Here is a 26573-nt window from a genome sequence, read left to right as displayed (position 1 = left end):
CCCACCTGTACTTAGCACAAAGTTCTCCGCCAACATCCAGGGAAGGCAAGACAAAAGAGTGGAGGGAAAATTGAAATAATTCAAGACTGTCCTCTAATTGCTTTGCAAGAGTCCTTAAGTTCTTGTTCTACTTTAAAGGAAAGGATGCTGAAAACCACAGAAGGTGCATACATAATGAGGATGGTTTATGCAACATAACACAGCACTCAATCAGCAGACAAAAAACCCCAGCCAGTAGATGAAAAGATAAGTAAATCAAAGTTAAAATATTGTTATGATTCTTGCTTTAGCTGACACTGTCAATCATCTGACCCAGCAAGGGTCGTCCTTGCGTCCCATGGGGGCTGCTCAGGTTGGCTTCCCTTTGGAGTAGCAGAGGGGGAGCTGATGGACGTGGGAAGGGCAGGGTACCTCTGAATATTCCCCAGGGAGGAACACCATCAACAGCGAATTGGAGGGCCTTCATAAATATGCAGTGCAATGAACAAAATAAAACAAAAGAGGGGAGGAGTAAGAGAAGAAATAAAATGGCAAAGATGCACCTGCACCTGGAATCTGAGGCCCAGGTTTGCCTGGAGGGACATACAGACGCACTGTGTGGTGTTCTCGGAACAGCCTGAGGACTGCAGAGCAATGCCTCAGTCCTGATATGATCCCACGGCTGGGACTCTGGCCTGCCAACCTCCCTCTCTCTTCCCTTAACCCTCTCTCCATCTCCAGGGCTAATTTTAGGGTTCTGTATAAGATTTTGTTAGATGTCATAGTGGATAAAATGGTCCTTTTTTAGGTTTATCTAAAAAGATAGGAGCTAAACTTGGTCTGGCTCTTCTATCTTCATGGTTTTGCCATTTTATAGAAATTCCTCTACTTACACATAGAATAGGCTGCCAAAAGAAGTTCACAAATTATTTTGTTTGATAGGTTCAAAGCGACAATCACTGGGCAGACACTAAGCAATGCCAAAATGGGATAGCCATCTGCTGCACCGAACTGGAAGCTCTATGGAGCAGTGATTTTGTCTGTTTCATTGCCCACAGCAGCACTGGAACAGTGCCTGGCATGGAGTGCACACTCAATAAATAAGGTAGCATGAATGTACCGGTACGTCCGTGGTGGGCAGGTGTGACACACTTTCACTCAGAGACCTAGCTTTGTTGGCATCTGTAAAATGTCTAAGTTGCAAGTTCACAGATGAAGAGTCCCTTCTAATTTATGAGGCCTTTTCCTTTCCTTTTTGTGGCTGCCAATGTGGAAGCTCTCGGATACCACGGCAAATATCCCAGCTCATGAATATCTAGTTTCTTCAGTGGAACCTGTACTAATACTCCTAAGAACAATCAGTTTTGCAAGACACCTGCCAAGGTTTTTGTTTGTTTTTTCTTTGCAGAATTTTTAAAAATTGTGGTAAAATATACATAAAATTTACCATTTTAGCCATTTTAAGTGTACAGTTCAGTGCCATCAAGTACATTCACACTGTTGTGCAACCACCACCCCATCTCCAGAAATTTTTCATCTTCCCAAACTGAAACTTTGTACCCATTAAACACAACCTCCCCTCTCATCCCCCACCACCCCACCAGTGACAACCACCATACAACTTTCTATCGCTATGAATTTGACTTCACTAGTGACCTCATATAAGTGGAAGCACACAATATTCGTCCTTTTGTGTGTGGCTTAGTTCATTTAGCATAATGTCCTCAAAGCTCATCCATGTATATGTCAGAATTTCATTCCTTTTCAAGGCTTGCCAAGGTGTTTAGTTGCACTGATTTTTTGGAAGTTTTATGTTTTGATTTTTGATATAAAAAGACTGGAGAGTTTAGAAGTCTCTGTGCCCTGCCCGGTTGAGAAATGTCATTTGTGATGAGGACACGGGCCTTTGTAAGCACTGCTTTCATCTACTGTCATTTGTCCACTGATAGCTGAACCTGGAGTGCTTTCTTCAGAAAGTCATTCACTTCTCAAGTTTTGGACAATTATATCGAAGCCCTAGTTGTAAAACATGTCCCACTTCAATTTTATAAAATTGTATAATATAATGCCAAAGTATTTGCCAATTTAGATGTATCCATATACACTCCTATCAGCAGTATTGGAGATCGACTGGGACGTGACAGGTTCACTCTTCCAACCTGGTGGGTGTGAAATTATTTGTGGTCTTAATTTTCACTTCCCTCATTAGCAGTAACGCTGAGCACCTTTTCTAGTGTTTATTAGCCATATTCTTGGCAATTAAGTGAAAAGACTTAATATCTTTTACACATTTTTCTTATTAATTAGTAAGAGTTCTTTATATATTTTGTTTACTACTCTTTCGCTAGTTGTATTGAAAATATCTTTTCTTTTTTATGATGACCCTTTGACGAAGTTATTAATTTCAATGTGGTTGAATTTATTGATCCTTTTACTTATGATATATGATTTGGTGTCATTAGATACATATTCCCTGTTCTAAGGTCTTGGCTAGTTTCCTTTATTAAAAAAAGAATAAAAGTTTAGTTTGTCCATTCACTTTTAAGTCTCTAATCCATCTAGAATTAATTTTGTGCATGGTGTAAGACAGATATCTATTTTAATATATATATTTTTCCATATGGATAATCAGGTGTCTCAGCACCACTTATGGGAAATTGAATCCTTTCTCCAATGATCAGCAATACCACCTATTCACACATCAAGTTTCTGTAAATTTGTGGGTGTTTTTGGGCTCTCTACTCTTTTCTATTAATTAACTGGCACATCCCTGAGCAAATGCTCAGCAAAAGTTTGCTGCAGATTTTCAGTAGTTATTTTTTATAAGAATTCTGGTCATGAATGTTTAATTTTATCAAATAACATTCCCACATCTATTTTGATGATTTTGTGGTGTTTCTCCTTAAATCTATTAACATGCTGAATGACCCTTGTGGATTTGTCCATGTTAAATTATCCTTGTCTTTCCTGGGACAAACCCAACTTGGCCATGGATGTATTATTATCTATTTTATACATGGCTGGATTTGATATGCTAATATTTTGCTTAAGATTTTTGCATCTATATGCATGAGTGAGACTGTCCTGTGATTCCCCTTTCTCATGACTCTCCTTGTCTAATTTTGGTATCAAGGATATCCTGGATTCATTGCCATTTTTTTTTTTCTTTTTTTTGGTGGCTAGCCGGTGCAGGGATAAAACTCTGGACCTTGGTGTTATAAGCACCACACTCTAACCAGTTGAGCTCACCAGCCAGCCCTTTTTTTGTTAAAATTTTTTCATTTTTTTCTCCTGCCCTCACTGAATTGGTTAAAAAGTGTTCCTCTTCCACTCTCTGGAAAAGTGTATTTAACATTGGAAATATCCTTTGATTTTAAAAAAATTGGTAGAAATTATTTGCTCTCACCACCTAGGGGTGCTGTTTTCTCTGTAAGAAGGCTTAACGGCTAGGAGATAATCCAGACCTTTTTCTTAAATCAGTTTTGGTCAATTATATGCTTCTAGGAATCTGTCCATTCACATAAGCTCTCAAATTTATTGTCATATTGTTGTTCATGGTATTCTATCATCTTCTACAATTCTGCTTTATCCATTGGACTGAAAGCTCCGCGAACTGAGAGACTGTTTTAATCTTTCCTGCATAACTAAAACTCAGAAGAATTGCTGGCTCAAAAACATTTAGAGAATGAATAAATCAAATCTGGAATTATGCACACTGCCCCACCCCGATTAATTTCTTGGTGAGTTCTCTTTTTCTTGATGAGTCCTGCCATAGCTTGGTCTATTTTATTGAATCCTTTCAAAGAACTAACTTTTAATGGTTTTTTAAAAAATTTATTTATTAAGAATATTCATGAGACACAAAGCTTATTGTCACCCCTTGTGCCCATGATGCAAGGGCCAGATTCATACTGGCAGCATACCCATTACCAGAAATTACTTTTGTACCCCTTGTCCCCACTCAATTATCCCCCAACTTCCCTCCCCCTCTCTATCTCCCTCCTACTCCACTTTGTAGCCCCAGCAATGTTCCCTCCCTCTGTAAGACCAATTCACTACTGTGGTCTTTCTTTCCTTCCTTCCTTTCTCTCTCAGCTCCCACTTATGAATGAGCACATGCGGTATTTATTCCTCTGTGCTTTGCTTATTTCACTCAACATAAGTTTCTCTGGGTTCATCCATGTTGTTGCAAATGGGAGTATTTCATTCTTTTTTATGGCAGAGTAGTATTCCATGGTGTATATATACCACAGTTTCCTTATCCAATCATCTATTAGTGGACATTTCGGTTGGTTCCATATCTTGGCTATTGTAAACAGAGCTGCAATAAACACGGGAGCACAGGTATCTCTTTGACATGCTGATTTCCATTCCTCTGGATATATATCCAGAAGAGGGATTGCTGGATCATATGGAAGATCTATCTGTAGTTGTTTGAGAAACCTCCATACTGTTTTCCATAGTGGTTGTACTAATTTACAGTCCCACCAACAGTGCAGGAGTGTTCCCTTCTCTTCACACCCTTGCCAGCATTTGTTATTCACTGTCTTTGTGATTATAGCCAGTCGAACTGGGGTGAGGTGGTATCTCAATGTGGTTTTAATTTGTATTTCCCTGATGTCTAATAATGTTGAGAATTTTTTCATGTATCTTTTGGCCGTTTGTGTGTCTTCCTTTGAAAAATGTCTATTCAGCTCCTTTGCCCATTTTTTATTTGGGTCATCTGTTTTTTTTTTACTGCATAATTGCTTGAGTTCTGTGTATATTCTGGATATTAATCCCTTGTCGGATGCATAGTTAGCAAAAATTTACTCCCACTCTGCAGGTTGTCTTTGCACTCTGTCGATTGCTTCCTTTGCTGTGCAGAAACTTTTTAGTTTGATATGGTCCCGTTTGTTTATTTTTTCTTTTGCTGCTTGTGCTTTCGGGCTCAAGTTCATAAAGCCTGTGCCCTGACCTAGTTGCTGAAGTGTTCCACGTATATTTTCCCTTAGTAATTTTACAGTTTCAGGTCTTATACCTAGGTCTTTAATCCATTTTGAGTTGGTTTTAGTGTATGGTGAGAGATGCATCTCTAGTTTTATTCTTCTGCACACTAACTTTCAATGTTATTGAACACTTTGTTGATCAATTTCTGTTCTTTTTTTTTTTTTAATGTCCTGCCTTTTATTTTCTTTGAATTTATTCTAATGTTCTTTATATACCATCTTAAGTTGTAAGTTTGGCTTATTTTCAGCTGCTCTTATTTTTAATACACATATTTAAGGTTATACATTTCCCTACGTGTTTATCCCACTAATTTTGATATGTGTTATTTTTATTTTCATTTAGTCTCTAAGGAGTTTTCAGTTTCAATTATGATTTCTCTTTACAACCCTGAGTAATTTAGAAGTGTGTTCTCAATTTTAATTAAATAGATTTACAAAAATCTTATTGTTACTGCCTTCTAATTTAATTGCATTTTGTTCAGAGACTTTTTGAAATGTAGAGATTTGCTTCATGGTTTAGTGTATGGTTACTTTTTAATAAATGTTCTATGTGAGCTTGAGAAGAATGTACATTCTCTGATTGTTAGGTACAAGGTTCTTTATTAGCCCAATAAATCAAATGTGTTAACTGTGTAGTTCAAATCTATATTTTTATCAATTTTTTTTCTGTTTGATCTTTCAGTATTTGAAAGGGATATATATGTTAAAATAGGCCACTATGACAGCAGACTTGTACATTTCTCTTTGGAGTTATAATGAGCTGTGTGTGTGTTTATATATATATTTACATATACATGTGCTATAGCATGAGTTGTGCACAAGATTAAAATTCTGTCTTCTTGGAGAACTTTTTAAGTTGTGACCATCTCAATCTCTACTAATGCTTTGTCTGATATCAATACAGTTACCCCAGCTTTCTTTTAAATATTTGCCTGATAACCTTTTTTCATGATCTTACTGTCAACCTTTTCAGGTTGTTATGAGTTAGGTATGTATCTTGTAAACAGCATACACTGGATATCATTTTCTATTCAATCTGACAATCAGTCTTTTCATTGCCAAAATTAGTTTGTTTACATTTATTTCATTATTGATATATTTGGACTTATTTCTATCATCTTGATATCTTGCTTTTTATTTCTTCCACTTTTCTATGCTTTTATTTTTTCTTTTCTTGCATTCTTTGTTTTTTAAATGATTAAGATATTTTGGTTGTTTGCTTTGGTTTTTCTTATTCCATTGACCATCCTACCCACTGTGGATTTAGGTTATATACCTTTTTTCAATTCTTTTAGAACTTGATTTGGAAATGTTAGCATGCATACCCTAGCTTAAGTATTTAAAGTTGATATCTTGTACCTTTCCTCAACAAAACAGTGATCAAAGAGTACTTTAATTCTAATTATTTATATGTCATCATTGTCTGATAATATATGCATAACCTTTTTAAATCCACAAATATTTAGAAATTGTTTTTTGGGATTTCCCCATATTTATAATTTGTTTGTTCAATATTCCTTCTTGAATGTGGGATCACATTCCTTATCCTGAAGTACAGTTGTCCCTTGGCATCTATGGAGGATTGATTCCAGGACCCCCTGCAGATACCAAAATCCACTGATGCTCAAGTCCCTGATATAAAATAGGGTAGTATTTGCATATGACCTATGCACATCCTCCTGTATACTTTAAATCATCTCTAGATTACTTATAATAACTAATGCAATGTAAGTGCTATGTAAATAGTTGTTATACTATATTGTTTAGGGAAGAATGACAAGAAAAAGTCTGTATATGTTCAGTGTAGATGCAACAATTCATGTTTTTTCCAAATATTTTTAATCCGTGTTTAGCTGAATACATGGATGTGTAGCCCATGAATACAAAGGGCCTACCACTGTTCATTTATTAGAAGTTTCTTTGTGTAAGTATGTTTGTGGTAAATTCTTTTCATTTTTGCTCATCTAAATATTCTTCTCTTATGCTTGAAAGATTGCTTTCCTGGGTATACAACTTGTTACTGTCAGCACACTAAAGATAAGCTTCCATTCCAATTTTCTCTTTATCTCCTTCAAATAATCTAATTAGATATATCCCAGCTTCTTAACTTTTCTCCCCAATTTTCTTTTTTTCATTCTGCGTTACATTTTGGGTAATTTTTTCAGATACCTCTTCCAGTTCATTAATTCTCTCTTCAGCTGGGTCTAATCTATTGCTTAACCCATCCACTTAATTTCTAATTCCAATAATTATATTTTTCACTTCTAAAATTACTACTTAATCCAAATAAGGCTATTCATCTTTGAGAATATGCTGTTCAACGTTCTTTTTTATTTCTTACACATAATAAAAATACTTACATAAAGGTACTTCAAAAATTTCATGGAAACATTTTTATTATCTTTTTTTTTTTTTTTTTTTTTTGATGGCTGGCCACTATAGCAATCAAACCCTGGACCTTGGTGTTATCAGCACCATGCTGTAACCAACTGAGCTAACTGGCCAGCCTTCATATTATCTCTTAATTTTATTTTTCCACAAACTTTTTGAAGTGCCCTCATATTATGTTTTATACCTGATGAGTCCAATACCTGCAATCTTTGAGATCTAATTCTACAGTCTGTAGTTCCTGCCCTTTCTCAGATTGAAGTCTGGCTTGAGGAAGTAACCGCTTGAGCTAAAGCCGACCCGTTCCTGCCCTTTCTCAGGATGTCTTATTTCCTTGTGTGTTTAGTGATTCCTGATTGAGAACTCATTCTCCTTGAAACTTTCCCTAAAGAATTCTGAAGGCTTGTTTTTGGGAGTATTCTTCCAGATCTGATTTGTGTTTGCTTCTGCCAGGTGCCTGGCATATTTTCATTTCTTTCTATTTTTGCCCCCATCCATGTAATTTAAGCCCCCCAAGTAATATGGGCACAGGCTTAATATTCTTAGGTAAACATTTCTTCCTCATTCTACCTAAAGCCAAGGATGAAACAGACAACAATCTCTACTGTCTCCTTCTACACTCTGGGTTTTTATTGACTGTTTATCCCCTGAGGATATTATTCTTTGTGGATCCTGACTTTATGTGGGAGTTTTCTAAACGCCTTTCTTCCTGTTGGGGCCCAAGGTGCTATGCATAGCATTTCAGTAGATTGATTATACATATATTTTGCCTGACTTTAATTTAGGCCTACTGTTCCTGTATAACTCATTAAAGTATTCCCTCCTTTGAACAATAAATTATACAGTTACCTACTGAGAAAAACATTGTTTCTCTACACTCTCACAGAGTACACTTTTAACTCAGCTGTTGGGGTTTTTCCCCCACACCAACCAATTGCCTGACATTACCTGGGTGTCTTACAATTCAATTCTGACACTATCTACCTGCAGATAGAGTCAGATCCCACAGGTTAAGGGCTCAGTCCCACAAGACTGCTCCACTTCAGATGCCAATCACAAGTCCAGGCCCCCGGTACTTCTGACCAACCAGCTATAAATCCAGGGTTCCCACGACCCCCTACTTGGGTTTGATAATTTGCTAGAATGACTCATGGAACTTCAGGAAACAGCTTAAATATTTACCAGTTTATTACAAAGGATACAACTCAGAAATAGCCATATAGAAAAGATGCACAGGGCAATGAATGAGGGGAGGGCCGTGAAGCGCCCATGCCCTCTCTGGCGCACCACCCTCTGGGCACTGGTGGTGTTCACCAATCCAGAAGCTCGTCAAATATTGTTCAAGCGTTTTTCTGGAGCTTGATCTCCAGCACCGCACCCCTCCTTCCCAGAGGTCAGTGGGTGAGTTTGAGTCGTAAACCTCTAATCACTCGGTCTTTCTGGTAAGCAGCCCTATCCTGAGACTATGTAGGGGCCCCACCCTAAGCCACCTCATTGGCATAACCTCAAGTGTGATCCAAAGGGGCTCCTATGAATAACAAAATACACTCCTGTCAGGGAATTTCAAGGATTTTAGGAGCTATGTGACAAGAACCAGGGACATGGGCTAAATATATTTTTTAACGTACCACCTATCTTTAAATCGGGCTTGCAGCCACCAGGGATAAACAAATCACACCAAGGGCTAACACCATATCCAGCTGCTCTTTGCTTATCCTTCTGGATTTACACTCTGTCATCCACTCGATCATCCTTTCTGGCCTCTGTTTAATTATTTTACGGACTGACCAATTATGCTTTCAAAACATTTAAAACATTTTTTATTCAGCACTTTTAGGTATTCTTTACAGGGTTGATTTTATTTTCCTTTCTTCTAAATGTCTTAGTCCATGATATTCTTGGAAATACAAATGATCTCCAACTTACAATGGTTGGACTTATGATTTCTCAACCTTACAACAGTGCTTTTAGCTGTGTACATTCATGGTGAACACCCACGTGACCATTCTGGTTTTCACTTTCAGGATGGTATTCAATAAATAACGTGAGATAGTCAACACTTTATTATGAAATAGGCTTTTTGTTAGATAATTTTGCCCAGCTGTAGGCTAATGTAAGTGTTCTGTAATTATTTTTTTGTTTTGTTTTTGGTGGCTGGCTGGTACAGGGACTGAACCCTGGACCTTGGTGTTTTCAGTATCATGCTCTAACCAAGTGAGTTAACTGGCCAGCCTTCTGAGCACGTTTAAAGTCAGCTAGGCTAAGTTATGATGTTCAGTAGGTTAGGTGTATTAAATAAATTTTGGGGGCTGGCTGGTTAGCTTAGTTGGTTAGAGCATGGTGCTAATAACACCAAGGTTCAGGGTTTGGTGTCTGTACCGGCCAGCTGCCCCCCACCCCCCCAAAAAAATACATTTTCGATTTGGGATATTTTCAACTTACAATGGGTTTATTGGGTTGTAACCCCATGGTAAGTCGAGGAGCATCTATATTCATATCTATTTCATTTATTTTCCTGATATCTAACAAGTACATAACATACAGATGGAACTATATAAATGCTGATTGAAAGAACGAATAATACAGACACTTCTATTTTAAATACTTTCAAATATTTTGGAGTAAACTTCAAATGCAGTAAAAAACAAAAGTTCTTTCTTTTTAACATTATGATTTTATTCCTAGAATGGTAAACCACAAAAATATTTTGAGAGGAAGAAAGCACTTTATGGACAAAGTAGTTTATTATGACATAATTTACATTTGTGAAAATTTGAAAACAACTAAGGTTAAGGGGGTGGCTAAGTAATGGAGTATTATGGATATAATAGATATGATGTTTATTAATACTATGTGGCTGACCCAGAAAGCACTTATGATATAAACTACATGAAAAGCAGAAAACAAAACTCTAGGTGCATTATGACTATAAATAAGACATATTTATTATGCACATGTGGACATGGACTAGAGGCCAACTGGAAAAGACTAACTTACTAGGAAAGCAAAGTTTGGGATCCTTTTTCCTTTTTAAAGCTTGCTATTACTGTTACTGTAGAGCCACATGGGCAATGAATATAAACTTTAAATCAAAAAAGCTGTCTATGGATGCATGATACTCTATGGATTCTTCTTTGATACAAGCAGAGAGGCAAATGCACTCAGTTTCAGACCTGCCTGTGTTCAAAATCATGTTCTGTGGCTAATAACTGTGGTCAGTTCTTCATTCCTCCCATGCAGGTAGGAAACTGCTACACACTAGGCTCAGCCACATGATTACTTTGGTCATGGCACATTAGCAACAATGACTTGAGGCTTCCTCATGGACTTTCTCTTTCACCTCTGCCTTGCCATGAGAACACACCAGACTGGCCTTTTGGCGGATCACAGCAGACACTAGAGGACAGCTGAGTTGCTCCAGCCACCAGCGATCCTATCTGAAGCTGGCCAGAGACACCTGGTTAAGCCAGTGAAACCCAGAGTACTGGGTTGCTAGAGCAGCCTATACACTCATCAACTAAGTATCTGGGTTTCAATTTAAGCCACTATTAGAATAGTTTGTTATGCAGCATTATCTCTAGCAGTAGATAACTGAAACACCCTGTCTTCTTCATCTCTCTACAGCCAGGTCCTACCACTGTGTTTGGTACCTAGAGACCAATGATGAAGGCTTTCCTGTCACTGTCCCTTCTCCATAAGGGAGAATGAGACATTTATGTTTGCATCCCCCACCCCCTGCCCTCCTACACCTATAATGTAAGGGTCCTTCAAGAAGTTCATGGAAAAATTTGTACTGTCTTCCAATCCTATTTTTCCATGAACCTTTTGAATTACCCTCACAGTACCTGCCATATTTTTTTCACCCCTATTTCCTTACCTGTTTTTCTTCTCCTCTAAGCCATGAAGGACTTGGAGATAGGAAGTAAGTTATTCACATCCACATCTACAGCACCTGGCAGAGAGCAGGCCCTCAATAAATGTATTTGATTGAATTAAATGAATGGATTTGGAGGGCTGATGTGAACCAAAACTGCCAGCAGTGGATGTCAGGAAGAATAACTACACAAGATGGTTCTTATGCTAGGAGGCTTTATGCTTTCCAGAAAGCCCAAACAAGGATAGGAAGGAAGAAAAAAAAAAACAACAAAGAAGGAAAGCAGTCTTTCTGCCTTTCTATGTGCTTATCTCTCTCACCACACTGCACACAAAACTCACAGCCGTCCAGACACTGGAAAGGTCTCCCCAGCCCAGCTTGCCTCTGCCAACTGTGGGCACCTCACCTACCCCTTGGGATGTGCCCCCCACCCGTTTGGCCTGTCTTGATCCTACCTTTAGATCAGCCACATCTCTGTAGCACTGCTCGGAGCGGGTGTGGTCCGACAGCTGTACATTCCAGAAGCAGGGGAGCTGATACACAAGGAAAGGGTTTTGTTTGATGACAGCGTTGAAGATATCCTGAGGGATAAAAGCCAAAGACAAGTCAAGACAGTCAGGTGGGTTCCACTACGGTTTTGGCTCTCAAGGCACCATGGCCTATGAAAGGGCTCCTCTCAATCCTCCCACTCTGAACACAGGCCGGCTAGCACTGTGTGACAGTCTCCTGCCTGTTATCTCTAGGAACCATGCAATAATGTTTGGATAGAGATCAGGAAACGCCCCAGGCTGACTTGAAGCTCAGATCCTGCTGGTCCCATAATGCACCATCCAGCGAGCTTATGCAGGGTAGACAGGGAGTGTCTGCTACCCTAGCCAGCCATAATAAATGAAGTCTCTTTTCCTCCTCTCGGCCCATCCTATCCAGGAGCCCTGGGTTATCCATCCTGAGCCTCCTGGAGAGGAAACTGTGTGGTGACAAGTGGCCTTGCTCATTCCGGGGGCTGAAACAGATTATAGATCCTTCCTGTTAGCAGCTCTGCCTGGAGCTTTCAGTGCACCTGGTGATGGATGCTCCCTGGATTCCTGCAGCCCACGGCACCCAGAGTACATATTCTCCATCTGGAAGTCCAGCTCTGACTGTCTAGGGAGGCTTTACCCCTCTGGGGCTCTGCTGCAGGCTCTTGCACCAAGGCACACTTACCAACTGCCCGTGGACAGGTGGTCTGGGAGGTGAAGGCTGAATACACTATCCCCACTGGACATGGACATAAACTTGCTAGCTTTTGGGGACATGTTCAAGGCATTGTGACCTGACTTAAAATATGAAGATGGTGGACAGTTTTCCCCTAGGTTTAAAACAGCTACATGGGTATTTTTTGTGTTTTCTTTTCTTTTCTTTCTTTTTTTTCTTAAACAGCTCATTCATTATACTATATCTCATGTCTGAAAAAGGAAATCAAGTTTCTGGCTGCTTGAGAAATAACTGAATAATAATGTTTAAAAAACAGTAAAATAACCCTACAGAGTTTCTTGTTTCTGCTGTATTAGAATACTTTGCAGGAATTTGGTGAACCAAGAAATTGAAGATTGAAGAAAAACATGGAGAGAGAGCTGCTCTTTCCAGGAGAAGAAAAGGATGAAATGCAGAAAACCCAGAGACATCTTCACATCCCAAGACGGCCATGTACACCACAGCAAGATCAAAATCTCAGTGAGTGAGCCCAGTACATCTGAGGCCGAAAGACCTGAGCCCCGTGACTTTCCTGCCTTTTCTAGTGAAAATGAAAAATGGGCTTTGGGCTTTTTTTTTTTTTTTAATATTTGTTAACAGTTTGGTGGAGTTCAGGGACTTTTTCAGATTTCCTAGATGAAAGGGTAGTTTCTCCATCCAGGTGGTTTGTCCTTTCTATTAAAATGCATTTTCATGAGTATACAGTCAACAGCACAGGATCTACACAAAAGGCTTTGCTTTAAAAGTTAGCCTCTTTTAGCAAGAGAGACAAATGAATCTTGTCTAGGAAATACACTGTGGCATTCTGGGGTCTCAAGAAGCAGGCACCGTGCATTCCACGCTGCTGATGACGATGGAGACCTCCTCTTAACACAGTGGGCTGCCATCTATTTATGTTGCTATTGTTGTTATTATTATTATCATCATCATCATCATTATTTTGGTAGCTGGACCTTGGATCGAACCCTGGACCTTGGTGTTATCAGCACCATGCTCTAACAAATGGGGCTAATGGTCAGCCCTGCCATCTACTTGTAATTTTTAAACTATGGGCTCTACGAGGCCAGGGACCACTTCCTTCATTTACCTCTGCCATCCTTTTTCTGAACCTGGCCTCTAGTATAAAGGGTGTTCAGTGAAAGTCTAAATGAACAAATAAATGGATGAAGGAAATGAACTCATGAGTTGAGATGTTGTCTTAGACTGGCAAGTATAATGCAGTCCTACCAGAGTGTACAGAGTCACACAGTAGGTAGAAACATCATTCAAACCCCTCTACTTTGAAGTTTCTTTGAGAAACAGACCCAGGACACTCAGGATGACCGTACCTTGTAACCTGGCCACTCACCTGGTCGGCTAAGGATGTGGACAGCATGCCCATGAGCTCCCTCTCTGCAGTCAGCCTCCACATCTGCTCCCATTTCATCTTCCGTAGCTTATCCAGAAGCAACAGGATCACCCCTGGGCATGGCACAGGACAGTGCAGCAAAAAACAACAGTAAGACAGAGCCAGGCACAACTGTTCACACAAGACGTCTTGCGTGAGAAGAGGCCTAAGCACGGCTGCAGGTAAGTCTGCCTTCTAAAAGCTCCTCTGGAGAGAATGAGGCTTCACCACATGAGGCACACGTTTTGGAGATGAACACACCTGGGTTCAAGCCCAGGCTCCGCCAGTCACTTCATATGAAACTTCAAATCATCTCCCTGAAATATTCTCGCCATATGGAGAACAGTATAGCAGCCCTCAAAGGGCTGTTGCAGGGATTAAGTGAGATGGTCAAAAAGAGTCTAGCACTTTCTGGAGATAAACAGTGGTGATGGTTGCACAATCATGTGAATGGACTTAACGATGCTGAAGTGTACGCATAAACATGGTTAAAATGGTAAATTTATGTTATGTATATTTTACCCTAATAATAGTAATTATAATAATAACAATAAAAAGATCCTAGCTCTGTATCTGATCATAGTACATTCCTTTTAAGCATCAGGCTCTCACCTATGTTTTTTCTCAGAGACATGACAACCTGCCTAGGTTTAGTTGATAGACGGTATTTATACAATATATGCCATTTATCTTTACAGACAAAAAGCAGCTCCTCTATGATTTTATTCTGGGTACGTCTTTGCCAATTTACTTGACAATTACTGACAAGCCATATGGGCTTGTCTCAGCATTCCTGATTTCACGAGGGTCTTCTTTGGACCATCTACAGTGAGCACATAGTCAGCTACAGTGAACGCAGCACTGACCTTGGGTCCTTAAGATGAGCTCTGAAAGCCTCTGAGTTAATAAGCAACTAATAATAAGACGTTAGCTCCTCCTCCTTGCCACCTTTTTTGTTGTTGTTAGTTTTTGTGGGAAGGGACATGGGTGAATGGGGATTGTTCAGGGAGGGAAATTTCCAGTGCATACCCTTTTGTATTTTTAAAAATGTCAAAACAACTAAATGTATTACTCAGGAAAAAATAAATTAATTAATTGAACTCTAAATAGAAAAGTTCATTCTGGCTTAGCTTAGAAACAGCTTAGAAGCGGCTTAGAAGCAGCTGCCTAGCACCAGGTCAGTTAGAGTGTGCAGAGAAGGTGCAAAGCACAGAACACGGGAAGCCAACAGAATTTCCCTGCAGGCCACTGCAGTTAATTTGGTAGCACCAAATGGGCCCCCAAATCAATTCTCCTCAGCATGCTTATCTCAGCAGAATGGTTAGTGGAGTAAACCCCAGGCAGCTGAAAAATGATTTTATTTGATATCTAGTACATACATTTCTAAGATTGCAGGAAAGAATCTGATTCCCCCAAATCACACATAAATGTCAACTCTTAAGATTTTTACTTATTTCAGTGACACATATTTGGAGAAAAAGAATATTCATCATTTAGTGAAGAGTGTTTGGTCAGGTAGAGTTGAAATAAAAAATATATATTTGTATGGTTATGGGAAGAATGGAATATGACACAGAGATCTGAACTTTTGAGTCAGAGGGGTAAATTACATGTTACACATCTCTTTGGTGTTAGGTTTTTTGCACATATCATTTTCCTTAATGCTCCCAAGATGTCTACAAGAAAGATTTTCTCAGCCTCATTTTATAGGCGGAGAAAGCGAGGGGCTAAGTTAGACACTTGTGTAATTCATAGTTTGAAAGTAGCTACACCAGATCCAAACTCAGGTCTGGCTGACTCTAGAGCTGGTGCTTCTACAGACCAGAGCCCCAGCAATGTCACTTGGAGCCACAGGACTCAGTCCAGGACTTCTTTTTTGATTCTCAGTCTCTATATGTATGAAACATGGAAAGTGCTACCTGGTCCTGTTCAACTCAGAAAACTGTCATGCCCTCTTGTTTAACCACCAGTTCTCCTAGGGAAACCAAAAACAACCTAACTGGTAGTGTGTGCCCATTTCCATGGGGTAAAGACTCCCATCATGACTCGTTTCCAGCTAGCAATGTGACGTCATCGAACACTGAGTAGGGAAGAAATGTGCACACCGGCCCTCCTGAGCCAGTGCAGGCTAGCTCTAGTGCACACTGAAAATGCTCCCCAAATATGGAGACACTCTTAGAAACAGTAAAATTCAACACACACGTACTATTTGATTGCTTCTTTGGGGAAGAAAGGAAAGAAACATTTATAAAATAAAAAACCAAGACAATATAGTGAAGTAAGTCACTGGTGACTGATTCAAGGAAACAGATTTCAGTCAAACATGTGAAAGAAAATTTCATTAAATCTTATTGCAGAAACTAATTCTAATCAGGTTGGATAGATGCTCCAATATATAGAAAAATGGGCAGAGTAGGAGGTGGACGCTATAAACAATGATGAAAAATATAAATGAACATTTTGAAGCCTCTAGAGAGGTCCATGGTAGATCTATCGGTCTGTGGAGACCGAGCTGAGAATTGATGCTTTTAAGAGGTGTTAAGACTTGGTGAGTCCTAAGTGGCAAATGTGATTCAGCAGTTTTGCCAGGCTGTTTGCAAACAGGGGGGTGACTAAAACAGCAGATGAAATGGGGAAATGCAGGACCATTTTACCAGTTACCCAGCCTTTGCTTTTGTGTCATTTTAATTTTTAAAATTATGAACTATTTCAAACCAACAGAAAAGCACAGAGACTAACAAATACCCAGCACCTACATAAAATAAATGCTAATAGATTGCCACATTTGCTTTTAAAAAAATAAAACATTACAGATCAATCAGAAGTCCCTCTATCCCATTCTACCTCCTCTCTTCCTCAGAGGCAACCTGTACCCCATGGTGGCTGCATCTCATCTCTATGATAGTTAAGTAACAGGTGGTGTTTCTAGTGTGTTCTGTATCACGCATTTTCTATTCTAACTCACCTTTTCACTCACTGTTATGTTTTTAAGATTTAACCATGTCAGTATTTCAATATCTATCTAGCTTATTCTTTGTAATCACTTTATTAATTTTATAATATACTACAATTTATTTATGCATTTCCCTACCAAAGGACACTTTGGTTGTTTCTCATGTTTTTGTTGATAGAAACATCCTAATTCCGCTTCACGTCCATTGAGCACGTGCATGAGAGCTTGGCTAGGGGACAGCCTCCAAACTTGTACAGATTGCTGCACTTAAGATGACTTTTTCATCTCTTCCTTTATTCATTCACTCAACAGTTATTTATGGGGCACCTACTACGGGCAAACTAACAGAAATACACCTGTCCTTGTTTTTCTTCTCTACTTTTCCCAGTCCTCATGAGTTTTATGCAAAATATTAATTAATTCAGCATATATTTACTGGAGGTGTAACATTCCATCTTTGCCACACCCTTTTATGGAAACACAATGATGGGTGAGTCTGTAGGACACGCTCACCATGACGATTCAGTGTGACATGTACAAACAGTGAGAACGTGCGCTGCTTATGAGGGGGCTCAGAAAGGAGGTGGAGGTCACCTGGGCTAGGATTTGGTCAGGCAGACAAGGGTGGGTGGCAGCGTCTGAGGAAACAACATGGACAAAGGCATGGGAGTAGGAGACAGCGTGGCAAGACTGGACTGTGCAGGAACGAGAGAGTGGGACAGTTAGATGGTTTAAATAAAATGCAAATGCCAGGATGAGAGCCTGGACGGGCCAAACAGGGAGCGGATCTGCAAGGACCCAGTATCTGTGCAAAATAGTTGCTTTCCAACCATTTTCATGTCATTTCCAATACAGAAAATGATATTCTTATCACTTGGGGTTATAAGAAAGAGCTGTGGATAGAATGATTGATCCAAGGCTTCCAGCTGCTCCAGCCCCCACCCAAGTGCCCCAGTTGCTGGGGGGATGACTATTTTGGCATGTCACCCATGTGTGGCACACTGGTTGGGAAGTCCTGCTGAGGACAACTGGGAGCCAGTGAAAAATTTTGAGCAAGGGAGTCCCTACAACCGGATCTGTTTTAGAAAAACCAACCTAAAATGTTGCTTTATCACATCATTTCACAAGATCGAAGGCCTCCACTATCCCAGGGTGGTCTAAAGAACAAGCCATATCTCCTTGGCTATGGCCAGGCCCATCTGAGTCTTGCCACAATTTGATTCTCTCCCCTTTCATCAGACCACCCCTTACAGCAAAACTGGGACAGGGCATGCTGCACCCTCCCCTATACCTCTGCAAACTTGATGAGCCAACACTCAGGCCGGTTTTTCCTTTGGAATCTCAGAAAGTTTACTAACTATACCACTTGCTGTTCCTCGATTCAACCAAGACCCAGAATCAAACAAACAAAACAACTCACAACATTTACAAACATCACTCCCGGCTCCCTGAGCCCCCTCTGATCTCACAATGTTTTTAGAAAGGGGGTAGATCAGACATTATTACCGACTTTGTATAGATGTGGAAACTGAGATGCTAAGGGGCATGACTTTTCCAGTGTCATGGTGCTGACAAGTGCTTCCTACTACCTTGTATGGAGAAGGGTCTTCATCTTAGAACATTAGAACTAATGACGACTGTGTACCTTCCATGCCAGCAGGGACTATGGGATGGCTATGGGATGGCTTTCCCTCACCTAGCAATGTATTGAAAGACTGTGCCTCCTGCTATGTGAACATGAACATCATACATGGACTTGGCCAACAAAAGCCAACAGGGGGGCTCCCAGGCCTCACAACCAGGCCATATGTGAGCTGTCCTTGACATGCCAGATGTACCAGTGGGGATGCTGCCTGGCCTTTAATCATGGGTGCTGCATTCATAAGTGATTTCTTCTATGATCCATTTTGGAGATTTTTTTTTTTGGAGCATCTCCTGTGGTTCCATTCATTGGGTTAACCGGAGATTTAGCAGTTTGTAAAACACAGTCCTTGTTCTCGGGGAACAAGACCTAAAAAGAAAGGGAGATGGGAAACCAAGAAAATGAAAAGCACTGTGATAAATGGGAGATGGGGGAAGAACTCTGGGGAGCTGGGGACAGGGAAACTGATCTTGGTCTGGGGGGAGCAGCTGGGGAAAGCTTCCTGAAATAAATGATGTCTAAATTGAAACTTAAGGAGGAAGAGGATTACCTAGGTGAGAGACAGAAAGAGTGAAGCCAGATAGGCATCCTCTTCAGGGCAGTGGTTTCAGAGGAATGGGCTGCCGAACGTCTATCAGGTAGCAAATATTTTACACCACATTTGAACAGCAGACCTTAAAAGGTAATGACCCATTTACCCTTCTTCTCCCAAAAAAGAAAAATAAAAAGAGGCTGCATAATGTCTAGCATGAGTGAAAACATTTGTCTCTGCTCATAAATCTATAATGAACCACAGGTTATTCATACAATCCTTGTGTCCTCAGGCTGATGCAGCAGATGAGTCCTGAGAACACAGGGATTTTTGGAGTTTCCCCAGAAGGGGAAGCTGCCCGTAAAGAAAACACTGTGGTGGACTTGGAAAACAGTCCTTGGTTTGCGTCCTGATATTATCACTTCATTATTTGTAATATAGGTACAATCTCACCTTAACTCCAAGATGATTCTGAGGACTAAAAAATTCTTATCTTTGAAAGTATCTAGTACAGTGGGAAGGGTACCCATTAATGTTAAATTGAAAAATATTAAATAGATAATTAATACCTAGTAATCACTTATTAGCCTGGATTCACTGATCATTCTAAAAATCTCCAAAATCCCCTTGTGTGGATGGAATGCACTGGAAACTTGAAATATCTGCAATATTTTGAAGTATCTCCAGGCCCATAGCCTTCTTGGTCTTCTGATAATAGTCAGCTTTTGGTGTTACAACCAGCATGATTAGGAGATCCCTTGGGGTTATTCCAAGAGGCAGCTAAGAGATACAACCACAGAGAAAAAAAAAATGTGATAAAGGAAAGAAAATCTACCACATGGAAAATTATGTGCATAAATTATGTCCTTAAGCAGCTAAGGAGTCTGTGTAGGCTGTGAAATATAATCACACTGATACGAGCTCATAAGAGAATCTGCTTTTTGTTTCAAAGGTTAGAAGTTTGCATGCACCCAGGTCAGAAAAGAGCTGAAAAACAACACTTCTAAGAGAAACAGAACTCTACTTATTGACCTCACTCCTATGGTGCTGGGGAGATATCTTAATTAATGATTGTAGAGGGCTTTCAAAATATGAAGTGGTACATAACAGCTTAACAAATAACAGTTACAGAAACTATACATCTCCTCATTAAGGTGCCTAATTATCACTCACTGAACTTGCAAAATTCCCACTAGAATTAATACAAATTACGTGCATTCATGCAAAGTGGAAACAGGCTTTTTAAGTGAATACTGGTTAAAATAATGAAAATAGTTCCATATGAAATTGGACCCTTTCAAGTTGAAACAACACAGATGTGGCTTTGGAATGCATGCCCCAAGTGTGACTTTGGCACTGCTTTTTCTGCTATCAGGAGGAAGATGATGCCAAAAATGTTGACTTTGGCCTTTGTCTTGCATTTGCTGCTGCGTGATCCTGCCATTTCCATACTTGTCAGTGGGGTCTGGGAGCGTGGAGCAAGCCCTTCACCCTGGAGTGTGCCTTAAATATGACAGGGACTCTCACTGGAGCTGGCTGGAATGCATGGGGCCTGCAGGGCTGTACCTACAGCTGTCGTGCTGGGAGCATAAGAGACCAACACTAAATAAATAAATGAATAAATAAATTAAAAATCAAAGGCTTCTCCTGTGAACATCTGTCCAGTGTCAGGACGTTTCATCTGTGGATGAGAGCGTAATGTTTCCTTTCTCCAGACTGAATATGTAGCCATAGCTTGGTAGCCAAGATGGCAGGGAAAGAAAAGTTGGATGTCTATGCAGAGACGAGAGAGAGAATAATGCTTTTATTTTTTTGAGCCAGATATTGATCTTTGCCAGTGCAAGTGCAAAGGGGAGAACAGACTGAAACTGGTGACAATGATGATGATACCTACCATTTGTCAGGCAACTTTTGTACACTAGAGACGAGGTACTTAGATGACCTCTGATTCTTATTTTCATTCTGTAAGGTAGATGGAATCATCCCCATTTTATAGATGAAGAAACTAAGGCTCACACATAGCTGGTGAGTGGCAAAATCTCATTCTTTGACTCGTAGTCTTTCAACCATGCTATATTTGCTTCCCGGGGTGTGTTTCTGCAAGTGAGTGTGTCTACGTACATGCCCATAGCTAAATGTGGCGAGATCTAGTTGAATCAATGGCCTAAAGCCAAAACAAAACAGTAGCTCCTGGAGGAAGAGGAAGTAAATGTTTAAAGAGCTTTGAGAAGACCTTAGGCCATAACCAGATTGCCTCTATAAAAACCTGGGTGGACGCCAAGCATCATATAAGTCCAGGAAAGGTAGGGCTTCCCTGAGCACAGTCCTGTGTGAGAAGGAAGCTCACGCTTAGGGTAGGGCCTGACCCAGCGTAAGTCATCATGGGTAACTGGTTGGAGCTGAGAAAGATTTAAATCAGGACACTTTCAGAGCTAACTTATGTCAACTCTTGCATATTAGGGAGATTCTCTTCTTTTTGCATCTGAACCTACTCAGCTAACTTCACAGCATATACAGGACTGCTTACAACTTTTCCAGCAGAGGGGAATACCTTAAGCTTGCATGATGAAAACTTTCTGCTTAAGAGAAAGTTCTGCTGCTATTCCCTCCCTCCCTACCCTGCTTTCACTCTTTAGCCAAGCTAAAGAATATGGCTAGGATGGGTTTGATCAGTTGAAACTACATGCTTCCTTGATTTAGGAGGAGAAATTCAGGTCCAAAGTGGCTACATGACTCCTCCAGACCCGGTTCAGAGCAGGTTTCAGATTAAACTTTTGTTCCTAAACTCAATGTTTCCTGCAGTGTATAACATGGCATTCTGTAGGATGCTAGTAGGTGCTGTGGGAGGCAGGGTTAAACAGGTTAAATAGGTATAGGAGACGGTGGGTTGATATAGTTAAACAGTGTCTGACGTATCATGTGCATGGCGGATCTCAGAGGGGGTCATGGCATCCAACTTTTCCAGACTTATTTCCCAGCCCCTCCCTCAGGAGTCTCGTAGGATATTGTTTCTCCTTTCAGCGTCTGTACGGGCTTCTGTCCGCATATCCTCAGCTCTGCACTTGTACTGCAAGGACCACTACATAAAAATGAAGATTTGTTCCTTAGTCCTTTAGTGGTTCTTGTGACTTTGCTGGCCTGAACCAGAGACACCTTAAGTGGGCTCTGAGTGTGTGCTCTGCAGGAGGCTCTGGGGAGCACAGGGACTCATCGGGAAATGCTTATGAAAATGAGCCTCGCCATCACGACTTCCCTCCCTCTGCTCTGAAACACTGGAGTTCTCTTCTCGTGCATGACCCAAGAGAAGGTGAGTTTATTAAAATCCACTTAATTTAAAACCCCCTGCTGATTTTACCTGGGACTCACTTTTGATCATTGAAATTAAAAGGTTCTGTAGTCTGGTTTTTGCTTTTTAAATTTTTTTTCTTCCCCAAAGCTCTTTACCAGAGAGAGAAAGAAAATGGAGATCCTTCCACCTGCAGCCTTCTCTGACTTTGCTGGGTTTTTTGAAAGTGTGGATGGGATGCAGTACACAGTGCTGCTCAAACCTTATAAAAGGCTGGTGGTCATCTGCTCACTCATTCGATCATTGGATAAATATTTATTGAGTAGCTTTTATGTGCCAGGCACCAGGTATGCAGGGATAAAGAACACAGTGGTCTCTGCTCTCAAGAGTTTGGAGTGCTACAGGTGCTCAAATAGAGAGAGGTGTGTCGTAGGCAAACAGGATGGGTTCCTAAGAGAGGGTGTGGTCAGATCTCATGTTGTCGTGAGTTGTCCTTTAAGAGAACAACACTTGACCCTTCCTCTTCATCTTAAGGGATCGAATTCATCTGGTCAAGCTTGTGATAGGGCTAAGAATGTGAACAGTTTGCTGATTGACAAACACTTTTTAAATGAAGACTTGCATGATACTTTTGTTTGTCTGTTTTGCTTTTATCAGCAAACTTTATTGAGTATAATATACATTCAGAAAAGTGCACAGATCAAAAGTCTATAGCTTGATGCATTTTCACAAAGTGAACCCACCATTGTAACTAGAACCCAGAACAAGAAACAGAACATCACTAACAGACCAGAATCTCCCCTACAGTCTTCTTACAGTCACACATACACCCATTATCCTGCTGTCATCCCTACTTCATACACCACAGTTTAGTTTTATTCATTTCTGAGCATTTTATAAATTGTACCATATAGTATATACCCCTTTTGTGATTGGCCTTTTGGTCTGATATTATGTTTGAGAAATCCATCCATATTATCACATGTGGTTATAGTTTGTTCATCTTAATGCTGTATAATAACCCATAGCATGAATACAGTTTATTGTACTTATCCATTATATTGCTTATAGACATTTGGGTTGTTTCCATTTTTGGAAGCTGTTGTAAACATCCTGGAACCTGTCTTTTGGTGTCATATGTGTGCATTTCAGTTGGGCACATACCTAGGAGTGAATTTCTGGGTCACTGGGTGTGCATATGTCTAGCTTCCATAGTTACTGCAAAGTGGTTCTTCCATTTACACTCCTACTAGCAATGTATAAGAGTTTCAATTGCTCCATATTCCCACTAATAACCGCCACTGTCCAACTTCTTGCATTTTAGACCTTCTGGTAAAGGTCTAAGCTTTGTGTAGTGGAATTGCATTATGGATTTTAATTTGCATTCTCTAATGATTGATGAAGCTCACAACCTTTTCATACATGAACCACCCATCCGGGTATCCTCTTTTGGGAAGTGCCTGTTCAAGTCTTTCACTCATTTTTCTACTGGGTTGTCTGCCTTTTTCTTACTGGCATGTAGGAGTTCTTCTCTGCCCACTTTTAAAGCTAGGGAATGTGGGTCCCGAAGCTGACTGGAGACACATGACTTTCTGGCTTTGTATGTCCAGTTCTGTGCTGACAGAGACCTGCTTTTCAAAGCTGCCTGGACTCTCCCAGGCAGGTGATGTTTGTTGTCTACTTTCCTAGTCTTTTTGGGAATTAAAGAATATTAAGCTAGAAGGTACCTCAAAGAAGGTTATCAAATACATGTTCCTCCATTTCCATTTCCCTGAGGAAAGTGAGAAAGGCTAAGTGTCTGGCTCCAGGTAAAACTCATATCAAGTGAAACAAGGTCAAGGATGTAAGTCCCTGAGACTCCCCCACTTTTCCTCCTGAGCTGTTTCTCTGCTGCCTCCAACTTGCCACTTCTCTCTGATCAATCCATTTAATCCTATCTCAGCTTTCCTTAGTCCTTTTAGACTCATTTGCCAAACTAGAAGGAAAATTCATGGTAAATCTCACAGACCTGAGGAGATTCCACAAATAGTTCATCTTAACCAGAGAGTGCTTTGCAAATAAAAAGTTGAGGAAAAGTGCTATTATGGGTTGAAATGTGTTCCCCCCAAATATATATATATATTGAATATATATATCCAATTCCTAACTCCCAATACCTATGAATGCGCCCTTATTTGGAAACAGAGTCTTTGCAGATGTAATCAAGTTAAAATGAGGTCATACTGGATTATGGTGGGCCCCAATCCAATGGCTGGTGTCCTCATAAGAAGAGGAGACAGAGACAGACACAGAGGGAGACAGCCACATGAAGACAGAGACAAGCACTAGAGTTTTGCTGTTGAAAACCAAGGAACACCTGGGGCTACCAGAGTCAGAAAAGGCAAGGAAGGATTTTCCCCTAAAGGCTTTGGAAAGGGCATAGTCTGGTCAACACCTTGACTTGGACTTCTGGCCTCCAGAACTATGGAAGAATAAATTTCTGTTTTTTCAAAGACAACTAGAGTGGGGTACTTTGTTATAGCAGTCCCTGTAAAGTAATGCAAGTGCCAAGACCCCCAAACCACTTGCCTTGTCTCAAAGAAACACATAAGAATAACTTAATACCCGGGCACACTAGGCTGTTGTCTTAGGCCAAACTTACTGTCATTTCTCAGATTTGGACAGATTTTCAGATAATCATTAAATCATAGAAGGTAAGTAATTTTGCCCATTATAGACAGTAAGTGATAAGCCCAAAGCAGAAATCATGCTCACTGGTCTATGTTTCTGTCTCTGCCCCCACCCAGAAAATCCACCAGGAGATCAGGTCTCTTATAGGACCTGCTCTGTCTGAGACAAGACAGTCCCACAGCCAGTCCAGCAGAAAGCGGGGATAACAGATACCGAACAAAGACATCCTGGCTCTGCCCAGGCCACTGTAGTTAAGATGGTTATTTAAGGCTGTCCAGCCTGTCTCTTTAGGAACATGAAAGTATTTTCTGGAGTTGCATAGGGGAAGAATATATAGAGTACCAAGATATTGGTCTCAAAATTGCCGCTGGACAAAATGAAGCATAATACAGTGCTTGGAAAAGCTGGGGGTAGATGCGAAGCCCAGGACAGCACTGCAGAGCCACCAGGTGGGGGCTATCTGAAGCCCCTTCGGCTTACACCAGCTAAAGAAAAATGTCTACAACTCTCTGAACAGAAGTCAGATCTGCTGACCAGCTTGTTGGCCTGGAGGTTTTAATTTTTTACAAATAATGAGCCTGCCTCTCCCTACCAGCCTGGCTAGATGCTTCACTGCACAAGATGATGTCTCATTTGCTTACCAAGAATGGCGAGATGGCTGGGCTGGCCGAGCAGTTCTGACCTGGTGGACGTGTGCTCGTGGCTGATGGCGCGGCGAGCTAAGGGACCGCCGAAAGGGCAAGCAGCGTCCCGCAGCTGCAGACTCACAGAGCGAGCCCAGTGCAAGGGCACCAATGTACATCCTATTGCTGTTTGCTCATTCACGAGCCCAGAGAAAGAGCAGACACTGCAAATGCACTTAGGGAAGTATGCAGAGCTCACAGCCTTCCTTGTTACCTTTCCCTCCATTTCTGACATGGAAAGAACGGACACATCTGGAGCACCTCTTATGTGCCAGGTGCTCTCAAGTGTCATGCTGCCTGTTCTCTGCCTGTCCCCTCCAGGTCTGTTCTCTGCCCTCCTCTGGGCCCTGAGAGACTCCCTACAAAGCAAGTCACCTGTGATCCCTGGTGGCTGATTACTGGTTAGAATCTTCAGTAACAGACTGAAGGGTGGCCCCTTCACGCACTAAGTCTGGGCACCTTTTCTGAAGTGGCCGTGTCCTCTCCCACTTCAGCTTCTGCCGGGCAGCCATCCTCAAAGATTCAAACTCTCACTGGGTTTGGCAGCGTGACCTCTGCTCTTGTACGTCTTGTCACGGGCCGAGTTGTGTCCACCCAAAATTCATGTGTTGAAGTCCCAACGCTGAGCACCTCAGAATGTGACTATTGGTAGACAGGGTCTTTAAAGACATGACTAAGTTAAAATGAGGTGTCTAGGGTAGGCTCTAATCCAATATGTCCTTATAAGAGGAGGCAATTAGGTCACAGATGCATACAGAGGAAAGACCATGTGAGGACACACAGGGAAAGTGGCATCTACGCACAAGCCAAGGAGAGAGGCCTCAGAAGAAACCAACCCTGCAGACACCTTCATCTCAGATGTCTGGCCTCCAGAAAACTTCAAAAGTAAATGGACAAGATGAGTTTTTTTCCTGAGAAAATAAATTTCTGTTGTTTAAGCCACCTCATCTGTGACACT

At 40.8% G+C, this 26573-nt stretch overlaps 1 protein-coding gene across 6 annotated transcripts in view; it reads right to left on the bottom strand.

Annotated features, from left to right (window-relative positions):
• LARGE1 (LARGE xylosyl- and glucuronyltransferase 1) overlaps positions 1 to 26573 on the bottom strand; it is a 538741-nt gene that overhangs the window by 68974 nt on the left and 443194 nt on the right. For all 6 annotated transcript variants that reach the window (XM_063074931.1, XM_063074936.1, XM_063074933.1 and 3 more), the window contains 2 exons: positions 13811 to 13923; positions 11685 to 11810 (listed from right to left, as the gene is read on the bottom strand). In XM_063074931.1, the coding sequence (XP_062931001.1) occupies positions 11685 to 11810; positions 13811 to 13923 (239 nt within the window). The remainder of the gene's footprint in view (positions 1 to 11684; positions 11811 to 13810; positions 13924 to 26573) is intronic.

Source organism: Cynocephalus volans, chromosome 12 (genome assembly GCF_027409185.1).
Source record: "Cynocephalus volans isolate mCynVol1 chromosome 12, mCynVol1.pri, whole genome shotgun sequence".
Classification (NCBI taxonomy): domain Eukaryota; kingdom Metazoa; phylum Chordata; class Mammalia; order Dermoptera; family Cynocephalidae; genus Cynocephalus; species Cynocephalus volans.
This window is presented reverse-complemented; position numbering and strand designations above follow the sequence as displayed.